This window comes from Dendrobium catenatum, unplaced genomic scaffold (assembly GCF_001605985.2).
Source record: "Dendrobium catenatum unplaced genomic scaffold, ASM160598v2 original_scaffold_53126, whole genome shotgun sequence".
In the NCBI taxonomy this organism is placed as follows: Eukaryota; Viridiplantae; Streptophyta; class Magnoliopsida; order Asparagales; family Orchidaceae; genus Dendrobium; species Dendrobium catenatum.
Genome location: NW_021371579.1, coordinates 72,042 through 83,223, shown reverse-complemented (window position 1 = coordinate 83,223; position 11,182 = coordinate 72,042). Strand labels below are relative to the sequence as shown.

The window sequence follows — 11,182 nt, the reverse complement described above, 5'->3', positions numbered from 1 at the left end:
ATATGGAGGAAATGGGGATATGAGCAGGTATCAGGACATGTACATGATAATGATTGCATTTTGTATGTTAATATTCTAATAAATTGGATTTAGAAATATTCTAAAATATTTATTAGTGTACCCCGAACTTCTATATGAATTATGTTGAGAAAGTGAAAGTGAAATGATATGCAAGTGGACCTTTGAGAATTAGTATTTTGTACAATATCATGAAATTTCTATGCAAGTGGTTATGTGGTTATGAAAGTATAAGTGCTAGCTTTGGGATCATGTATACTTACTAGAACTCTAGTAAATTTTTATATTGCCTATATTTCAAGTATTTCATAAGTCTTTATGTTTTCCTTTAATTAACTACTTTTAAATAATTATTATTAAATATTTACATTGGATAGTGATCTCTGTGAAGGGTGAAGAATTAGGGAGTCTAATGAGTTGTTTGAACTTACTTTGTGACTTTTAAATGTTTCAGGAAAATGGAAGAGCTTGGTTGACTAGAAGATTGTAGAAGTAGGTTTCTGAGCTTTAGTGTTGAGGTACTAATTCTTTTGAACTCTAGTTTTATCTATTTTGATTTAAATACGTATAGAGTTGAATTATATATATATATATATATTTTGAAGAAACAAAAGTTGATTTTGTTACTTATTTGTTTTGATTTTTTTTTTTTTGTATAAGTAGTTGTTTGTTATTAGTGGATGAGTTATATAATTATAAGTTTAAGTCCACTCCTACCCTTAGATCCTATGGTGTCACAACCTAGCACCGCAACACCCATAAACCCAACACTACATTGCTCCTATAGACCCAAAATAAAGTAGAATACAGAGAACACATCACTACAACACCTTCAAAACTTCCTTTTCCCTATCCAGAAATTCGGAACATAGTGCTACAATGCCTATAAAGAAATGCTTCCAATGAGTTTTCATGCACATGTATATTTTCACGTTTAGAACTGCTTAGGACAAATCTAATTCAAAAAATATATTAATAAATATTAATTGAAAATATAGGGTTTAACACGTCAACTTACTAGATTAGTTTAGGTTATCATAGGTATTCTGATTATTGCTATATCGGTCCTTACACCTTGAGCGGAATTGAATTTTTTGGCAGAAATCCTCCATATTTAAGTAGATTTTTATGGTGGAAGTTTCTACTAAAAAATCCTCCAAAAATGGCAGATTGAATTCTAGGGTATGTTCCACCAAAAAAAAAAATCTTTTAACTTTTACGTCCGACCTCTGTTCCCGCCTCGCACTTGCGAGCTAACCGGGCCGGGTCGTGACAACTTAATTGATCATTTCACTTCTGCTAGAAAATGTGTTGGTAAATATAAATAATGTTATAGAGTTCTCTTTAAATTTATAACACTTTCCTCTCCCCTCATCTTCTCAAGTTAAACTAACTAGTTGCAATCTATCTTAATCCACCAAGAGTGATTTCCTTCTACTACAATTACCAAAACTTCCACATGACAACCCTACACAAATATTGCATCACTTTTCTAACATCATAAGTTATCCATAAAATATGTGCACCCTTTCATATCTTCCATCATAAGCCGCTCCGACGGTCCATATAAAATCAATCACCTAAAATCAACCTCAAGCACACTACCTCTTATTATATCCATCAAGTAGCATTAGTTCAACACATAGATATGATATCTTCCCTGAATTCTCTATAAGAGCCAAGCCATAATGATTTAGAATTGAAGATCAAGTCATTCCAAGCCCTTCCATTCAACACTTGCTCTTGAGCCTATTACAAGCTTTAGTGATTCCACTTTCATGTGGTAATATTGGTAAGTAAAAAAATTGCAATTTCCTTCTCCATTATTTGTTAATAACGCATAAGAACTTATCCAAATATTTTTATCCTTTTCGTAGCTAACAATTTGCTTTAAAAAAATGTATATATTTTTCTTGAAATGAATATATATATATATACAGAGAGAGAGAGAGAGAGAAAATTGACTGTTTATAGAAAATTGTTAATCTTTTCACTTAATTTACAACTCCCCAAGGTTATAGTGTTGTTTATTATATTATAATGCTTCTTAGCAATAATTTCTCTGCACAATTAACTCTATGAATTTCATAATTTACGAATGCAGTCCAAAAGGATGATCCTAAGAAGTCCTAATGTTATCGACTTCACTTGTTCCTTCCAACAAGAGACATGGCCCCTAGTTGCTTGCTAAAAGTGAATTTCTTAAAAATTAGTGAAATGAGGACATTGAGCCCAAGTTGAAGGAGAAAATCCGCGCATTTTATAACTTTACTGCTTATAAGGTCGCTGCTGCAAGCAATGCCCAAGTGAAAGATTCTTCTTTCAAGTCACACGTTTAAAATGAAAGATACTTAATAGAAGCATAAGCAATTAAGGAGCATACACTATTATCGAGCATCATACACATCCATCCATGCCAAGCACAATTTCATTGCTTAAAGACCAAAGTATGATCCAATAAGAAACAAAAACATGATAACACCCATGAATGAATCAACGAATTATTTAGAATATTAGTGCTGGTATTTTATCCACAAGACCAGTTCGCTATCTAAGACTGCCCGTGCCCGTGCCCGTGCCCGTGCCCGTGCCCGTGCCCGCCTTGCTTAATGAATTTAATCAAATGAGGTAAAGTTCATGTTTCTCTGTAGTAGATCTTATATAAGCGCACCAAGTCACCAAGCTACTGCTGCTTGAACAAACTTGAGGGAACCTACAAAAATTTGGTTCATTTGCTCAAAAAATCTAGTGCAAGTCATATCAGATATAGAGCCTTGTAAATGAGAAATTAGTTTTGAATATATAATTATGATATTACCTTAACATGATGCGGCATGATCTTAATGTCAAACGGAACATGAAGCCATGCTTCAGGAGAGTATAACAGGAAATTCTCTGGCTTGCTAGTGTACACATCTGCATAGTGATGGATATGGTAAGAAAAAGCTGATTCCTGACCACTGTCTGCAAGGAAAGTTGCCCCAAAAAATGTATTGAACATGTTCCTCATCATACAACGGCAGTGTATCCTTTCGTCGTTAAGCTCATCTAGTAGTGAAAGAGAAGTTTGTTCATCACATCTAGGCATGACCATGTGAAATTTTCCAAGCAGTTCTTGTATCGTGTGAAATTTTGCCTGCTTTCACCAAAAGAGCGTTGTACATCAGAAACAGTTTATTAATTGCATTAAAAACAATAAAAGAAGGCCGGGAAATACTTTGTGCATCGGCAAACATAGGCGCCAAAAACTTGTTCAGAAATTTCAGTGTAGGGTTCAGATAATGTAAACCACAATCAAACCATTAGTTTGGTATAATAAATAAATACGTACTCTAACCTCCTGTACTTATACAAACATCAAACACATTCCCATTGTAAATGCTTGTTTTAGAAACCATATTTTATTACCAACCAAACCACCCACCCCACAATGTATTTTCATGCTGACATCAAACATTTTCGGAACAACTGCATGACGAATCATAAGAACAAATTCAGATGTACAGAGATTTTAAGGCAAAATTAAACTGGTGAAAACATTATTTTGCTATATTCAAAAGAAAATATCAAACAAACAGTAACAATACAATCAAAATGTACACAATCTGAGGCCAGATGTGTAATTTGCCATGTGGTTGAATGCCATCTAAGAGATTGCATCAATGTAAGGTAGAGAATACCGAAAGAATGCACACTTTGGAAATATCCTGTATAAATATGATGATATGTTCCATATAAAGCAGAGAATTTAGAGGAAAGACCAAACTAAATGTTCAAGTAGCAACTGAACTTATACCTGTTGTAATCGATATTCGTCAGTGTTTTGTATGCGGATTTCTTTCTGCAAGTAGCATACAAACTTTTAATAAGAAAATGCAAATCATTCTTAGATTTATGAGCAATAGAGCATGAAATAAATTTCTAACGCAAGGACCTAAAGGAACAATTAGAGATCTAAATGAACTTTGAAGTGGATGTATGTACGGTTAAAGTTTACTTAAATTTAGGTTTTTTGTTGCCAGAGAAAAATTAGCATACACCATAAAACGAACTAATGATTAAAAAATACAAGATTCATAATTCATCACAAAGAACAACTAAGGAATTAAGAGAAATCATCTTATGATTTGATTCCAATCTCCAACAAGCACTATTTCATAAAAGCAGCCTTATTTAATACAACAACAGCAACAACAACATCAATTTATTGTGTATTTGCGGCGTGTTTACATATATTCATAAAATACTTAGAAAATACGCAGCTAGGAATTTTCAAGTTTAGTGGAGAGATTTTCCACAATAACTGGCAAAACTAATTTGTTCCATTTGATAAGGCTGGGTTCAAATTCTCCATGTACTACTTCTTGAATTACTTTACTATCATGTTATTCTTGTCAAATGTGACTGTTTCTGATGTGATACGTTCAAGAATTGCACATGAAATTCATTAAGAATCACACAGTTTACCAATGTAAGATTAAACGTTCGTAGATTAAGATTCAAGAAATTTCCGTTAACGACGTGTTATGATAAGCGGTTACAAGCTAGTGTTTAGACACAATTAATGAAGAATCTCGAAAGTTACACAATAAAGCAAATGCGAAAAATAATAGAATCCCCACGGCTAATGTCTAGAAAGTTCACAACGAGTACCTTGCTCACTCTCACTCGAGTCGGGCTTAGCGGGAGAAGGCCTTTAACAAACTTAACGATGCCACGAAGATGGTGGCCACACCAATGGCCTTTAGCCACGTAGGGGTTGACAGTGACGAGGATGGCGTGAATGATTGACTGGCGATACTCCAATCGTAGCTTGAGAACCGTCGGTCGATGATGCTCCCAAGAATCGGGACGACTCGCTCCAAGTACACTTCAACTGTGGCGTCGTCTTCGAATCCCACGTCAAAGCACGGAGATCGTAGGATATTAATGCTCCCGTCGGCGTTGAACACTAATCCCCATTCAAACTCCGGATCCGCCATACATGCTTGATGTTGGGGAATCCTTCCAAGGAGAAGAGAATTAGGAGACGGTAAAGGATAGCCTTTGTGCTTGAAGAAGGAGAAAGAGGGAGAGGGAGGAGCTGGCGGGATTCCCAAGGAGGAGGGGAAGTTCGGCCAAGGGAAGAGAGAGAGGGAGCTTAGGTTTAGATGAGGGGAAGAGAGATTTACTAAATTCTGAATTAATCTCAGATTTTAGTAAATTGGGAGGAATTATTTGAAACTCCTTTCAAATTTCAAATGCAATTAAGGGGATTAATTGATGAGTGCTTAGGTGGCAAATAGAGAGAAACGGCTAGGTGTTGGGGTTGGCCAAGCAAACGAAGAAAGAAGGGAAATTTTCTTAAGTAGTGGGCCCCATTAATTAATTAAATTCAGATTTTAATATTCAGGAATTTAATCAATTAAGGAGTTTGAAATTTGAATTCAAATAGGATGAGATTTCAATTAGATCTATTCCTAAATGTAGGGAGTTACATTAGGAAAGAAATAATGATGGAATTGATGGTCGGAATTCAAAATTCAAGGGGGATTGGGCGGCGGGATCTCACCAGGTGAGTGACGGGATGGACTAGGGGGTTTGGTGGTCTGGCTGGAGCCGGCGACTGGCACAGGGAGAGGGGAATTTCGGGATTTGGCTGCAAGGGAAGAGGCGGGTGTGTGGAGGAAATGATGGGGAAGGAAGAAAACAGTGAACTCACAAGTAAAACCAAGAGCTCGCCGGGGCGGGCTGTTGGGTATTTCGGGTGGAGCCTCTCCTAGGTCTCCTCTCTCTTTTTCTCAAGCTCTCAAGCAAGAAGACAAAGAAAATTTCAGAAAATTTTATTAATCAAACATTAACCTCAATACAACTAGAAATGACCTATATATAGGTCCCAACACAAAAGAAAATACAACGACTATATTGCCCTCGGGGCTACAATCATGACTCAGCTCATACTAAGGGTACAATAGGAAACTCCAAGAAATAAAAGAAAAATGCATAAAGAAAATACATAAATAACTAGAAATATAAACTCTGAATCGTGGCCGTCGATCTGCGCTGTCTCCAGCGATACATATATTTGAATCTCTAATCGATGTCCGCATCAGTTTCAGCCCTATCAAAATGTATGTTCCTTTTTTCAGTGTTTAGGTTGCAACAAATACTTAGAGTCATAACAAGCAACAACCAATTATGAAGTTATAAAACCCTAAACACTAAAAAGAGTCGAAACGGAACAAACTAAACATAGAAATTAGTTAAGGAAGCAATAAAAAAGAAGAAATAAAAAATCAATTTATACGCAGAAAATACAAAAGAAGATATGCAGAAGATACACATCAAATACCCTGAAAATACGCATCAAATACGTAGAAGATATGCATCAAATATGCAACAAATACGCAAAAAATACTCAATGAGTAAGCACTAAATATGCATGGTTTATGTTTTATCGTTTATTTTTTAGGATTACAGTATTGGGTTTAGGATTTAGGGTTTAGGATTTAGGCTTTAGTTTTTTAAAGTGATTATGATTTTAAGGTTTAGGCTTAAGGGTTTAGTGTTTAGGGATTTAGTGTTAAGTGTTTGATGTTTATGCTTTGGGGTTTAAGGGTTAGGATTTAGGGATAATGTTTAGGTTTTTTAGGGTTTAGTAGTTTTTAATATTTAGGATTTAGTGTGTGTAATACCCGAGGTGCTCCAAATCAATGTAAGCATACTTTTTTTTTTAGCATTTCATATATATGAATAAGAAGAATAACTTATTATTATTTTGATTACAGAAAAAAAAATCTGGTTTTCATCTAATACAGAAACTTTTTACTCATTTCTACATGAACCACCATTTCATTATATCATTATGATTTCTACACCCATTACGATTCCTGTACTCACAGCACTTATCTTAACATGCAATGGATCGATTAAGATAGTGGAAAATCAACGGCTAAGATAGCTTAGGAAGATTGTAGTGGAAAAAGCATTAGGCTTATAATATTATATAATTACTGCACTTGCCCATTATATTCCTCATACATTCCCGTCACTTTGTTTTATATCATTTGGAGTTCAAATGCTAGCAGTGAGCAGCAGAGGGATCTACGAGAGCTTGCTGGGGCTGCTCCTGTAGGCTGTTGTGGAGACTTTTGATCCTATGATCCTATTACTAATTCAAGCAGGTAAGAAAAACTCAACATCTAGCCTATAGTGTTTTGAAATGAATATTGGCTGAAATTTGTAGTTGATAGAAGAGGGAATAGAATATTATGTGCTGAAATTTTATTACAGAAATCTGAAATGTATACTTTAGATGTCAGTATGCAGATTTTTGAAATGGTATGAAGAAATCAGTATTTCTTAAGTGTGTATGGCTGAAAGTTGTATTGTTGTAATTGGGCAAGAAATAATTAATTTATAAAAACAAAATCAGTAGGAGAAAGATCAGGGCTATGGTTGTCAGACTAAGATTTTGGTTTTCTTTCTCCATATATGAATCTGCAGTTGTTTTGAAAGCAATTAAGAAGGGCTGAAAAAAAAAAGCTAAGACGGGTGGAGATTAAAGAGAATTAAGACAAAGGTTATTAGTTTAAACGAGGAAAGAAATGTCAGTGGATAATAGTGTACAAAAGGGGAAAAGATGGCCACGAGCCCCCATAACGGTAACTCTAGTGAAACCAAATACAACCGACCGTCCTGGGAAAACGACGGGTGATATACTTAAACAATGCTATATGAAAATAATAGAAAATTGTTATATAACTTGGTCAATTTATTTTGTTTATGTCTCTTACACTTAGCATTTATATTCAATTTATTCAAGTATTATTCATATCACTGAATGAGTACAACAAGCATGTTATGATGGTAGAAAAAAGGATGATATGGGAATATAATAAGTTAAAAATGGGAATAAAGCCATTAAGCGCACCAGCAAAAAGGCAGCAAACCGGCAGCAAGCGAAAAGAGACCTGACGAATAACGCCTACACTCTCGAAATTCTAAAAGTTGTGGGATTAGACCCAGCCTTGAATGAGAGAGCAGCACCAATTCTAGAAATTTGGTATTTGGACCCAATCCTGAATTGGAACATTGGATGGGTGCAAAAGCCTATAGCCATTATATAACTTATATATAAATGCTGAAAAGAAACACAACAGAAAGTGATGTTATATATTTCTTATGTTTAGCAAAGAATTTTACATGGGTTTTACATTAATGGTTAACATGGTTAGAATTATTTCTTTTGCATTTATTGAGTATTTCATTGAGCATTGGCTCATTGGGCAGTGGTTATACTGCAGGTAAGGGAAAGGAGCCCGTAGGGCACTAGGCGAGAAAGAGGTGATCATCCGTGTTTGGTGTAAATATGTTTTGGTGTACAAAGAGATCTTAGAGGATATCTGAAGAATAGTTGTATAAACCTTTTGATATGTAAGTAAACTTCAAAAGTTTTAGTAGAGCTCTGTATTTGTTTTAATTATATTGATGTTCAGTAAGGTATATTACATGCTTCTTATTATTAAGTGTGAAATTTGATATGTTGAAATCTTTCTTTGTTATACTCTAGTTTGGATGTTAAAGGGTGAGCCAAACTGGGGTGTGACAGTGTGTTTAGTTGTTTATTGTTTTTATGTTTCAAGGTTTTCAGGTTAGGTTGAACAAATAAGCATCAAAATGCAATTTATATGCAGAAAAAACACAGAAGATACTCAGTTAACATGACAAGCAAATAATAGACAAACCTTTTTTGAAGGTGACACCATTTGCGCAGATGCCGTGTGTTGCGAGGAGCGAATGCCAGAGCATTTGAGAAATACGAATGTCAGAAGTTGAAAACTGAATAGGCGCTTGAAAAGTGAAAATTTTATGCCATTTTCACCTCTTTAACTAACTCTGGGCGGGGCGGTCAGTTGGGCTAACAAGATAGAAAAAATAGGATAGGTCGAGCTTACAATACAAAATAATTTCTTTGTGGCAATCCATGTCAGTAGATGATATCCACGTCGGCAATCCACGCGTCCAGATTTTTACTAGCGTTCAGACACAGAGCTACGTCCTGACTCCGCATAGAATAATTTCTTCACATATAAAGGGAGCGAGAGACGAGAGAAAAGGCTTATTTGGCCTCTTAGCTGCGTGCATCCCGAATAAAAGAAATTATTACGTGCGGAGTCTGGACGGGAATACCATCCAAATTTGCTGCATATTTACTAAGTCTTTGCAAACTGAGTATTTGTTGCGTATTTGCAAATATTCAATTGTGAGTATTACTGAGTATTTGTTGAATGTTTGTGAGATTTTTGTTGATTTACTTCGTATTTGCTGAGTATTTACAAATACTTAGTAAATACACAACAATCCGGACTGTTCTTCCCGTCCAAACTCCGCACAAAATAATTTCTCAGGGGATTTTGCTCTGGAGTGGGTTTTCTGCGTGATATACGGATGTAGTTGCTCGAATCAGAGCGAAATGATGGGTGAACAGTAGCTTTTTGAATCTCTAGTTTTCTAAAATGGGAAAATGATTACAAGAGGCCAAGAAGCCAATTTAATCTGTTTGGGGTTAAATCAAACTTGAATTGGATCAATTATGCTAGAATTAAGCCCGAATCGAACACAAATTGATCGATTTGAATTGACTCAGGTTCGATTGAATCTAATCAAGTCAAATTTATGAAATGAAACTTGAATAGGGGTCGAATTTCATCGAATTTGATTCGACGAGACTCAACGAGGCTCAATTTGGATTGATTTTGGGTTGGTTTGATCCATTGGCCTTTAATTTGATGGAATTAAATTCATCTAATCAGGGCCCGATTTAGGTATATTGACGCTCGACGACAGTCAAGCGCAGTCGGGATCGAATGAGCTTGATTTGGGCTCGTCTTGAAAATATACGGAAACAGAGGCAAATTCTCAACTCTAAACTAAATTGCTGCTACTATACGCTAAGCATTTTACTTCCAACGACAAACTTTAATTGAAAGTTCTCTCTCGTCAACTAGGGGGATAATTAATTATAAGGGCGGGCTTTTGTTTATGAGAAATATGGAACCATATTATAAAAATATAGTAAAATGAGGGTGCAATCATTAGGTAACGACTTATTTGTTCAATCTAATCTGACGTATGCCTTTTCATCCCGGAATACACAAAACTCTTTCAATAGGGTCAGGGCATGAATTTTATAAGCCCATAAAATAATTGCCAAATTAGAATGCCATTCAAACAAAATTTTAAATTTAATACAGATTTCCATAAAAAGCATATGCAAATGTCATCTCATTGCAGGCTGCTACCCTTCTCTTATTCTGCTCTTTCTGCTGGTCCTAATGAAGGTTTAATTATCCCTCCTTTCTCTTGAAACTATGTATACTTTCCTTTCCCTCTCCGCATCAAACTGCACAGATTTTTTTTCCTTTTAACTAACGAACTATTGGCTTATCAATGCTATTATTAGTCAGTTCTTTTAAATTTTATCCTACATGTGAAGCTCCAAGCATATCAATATGCAATGCATATATTCAAATTTTATGATGGCTGTTGAGACAATCAGCCAGGTGAAGTGTTCTGGAGGTTACATTAATAGAATAGAACCTTGAAAAATAGTACCTCTAGTTCATGGATGATAGCAACAGTTCTCCAGCCAGCCTTTGAAGGTCCTCTAAGGTCACTAAAAAGATGATCTCCAAAGTAAATCACCTAAAATAATTCGTATACAAACGATGGTTACTAAAAATATTAGAGAACAAGATTAGGCTTTTAGAAGATTGAACTCAAAGATCTCAAATGCTTCAAATAATTATGTTTGCAAATAACATCATATCTGAATTTTTCCCAATTGTAGATGTAATCTGGTATCTGATCACCATTATGAACTGTTTGTTAAACGTTGCATGGCACATAGACATGGAAATTTTGGATAAGATACTTCAGGCAACTGACAATTTTAATCCTAACAAACCTAATAAACCAGGGAAAAAATAGTATCAAGGAGTCCATGTTTATGTGTTCCTTGAGACTAAAAACACAAAATTGATAACAATATACATAATTTTGTCCCAAAAAAGGGTAAGTCAGTGTGCAAGACAAAGTCGAGTTTTGACTTATGATTATCTTGGTCATAAAACTATGACTAAAATAAGACACTTCAAACCTATAACACGACAAGCAAATCACA

At 35.1% G+C, this 11,182-nt stretch overlaps 1 protein-coding gene across 1 annotated transcript in view; it reads right to left on the bottom strand.

The window, feature by feature from the left end:
* Nucleotides 1–2,271: 2,271 nt before the first annotated feature.
* Nucleotides 2,272–11,182, bottom strand: part of LOC110100215 (5'-nucleotidase domain-containing protein DDB_G0275467) — a 61,944-nt gene continuing 53,033 nt past the window's right edge. The window contains exons 7-10 of the mRNA XM_020827634.2: nt 10,615–10,704; nt 3,815–3,859; nt 2,837–3,154; nt 2,272–2,731 (exon numbers count right to left, since the gene is read on the bottom strand). Of these exons, the coding sequence (XP_020683293.2) occupies nt 2,702–2,731; nt 2,837–3,154; nt 3,815–3,859; nt 10,615–10,704 (483 nt within the window). The 3' untranslated portion in view covers nt 2,272–2,701. The remainder of the gene's footprint in view (nt 2,732–2,836; nt 3,155–3,814; nt 3,860–10,614; nt 10,705–11,182) is intronic.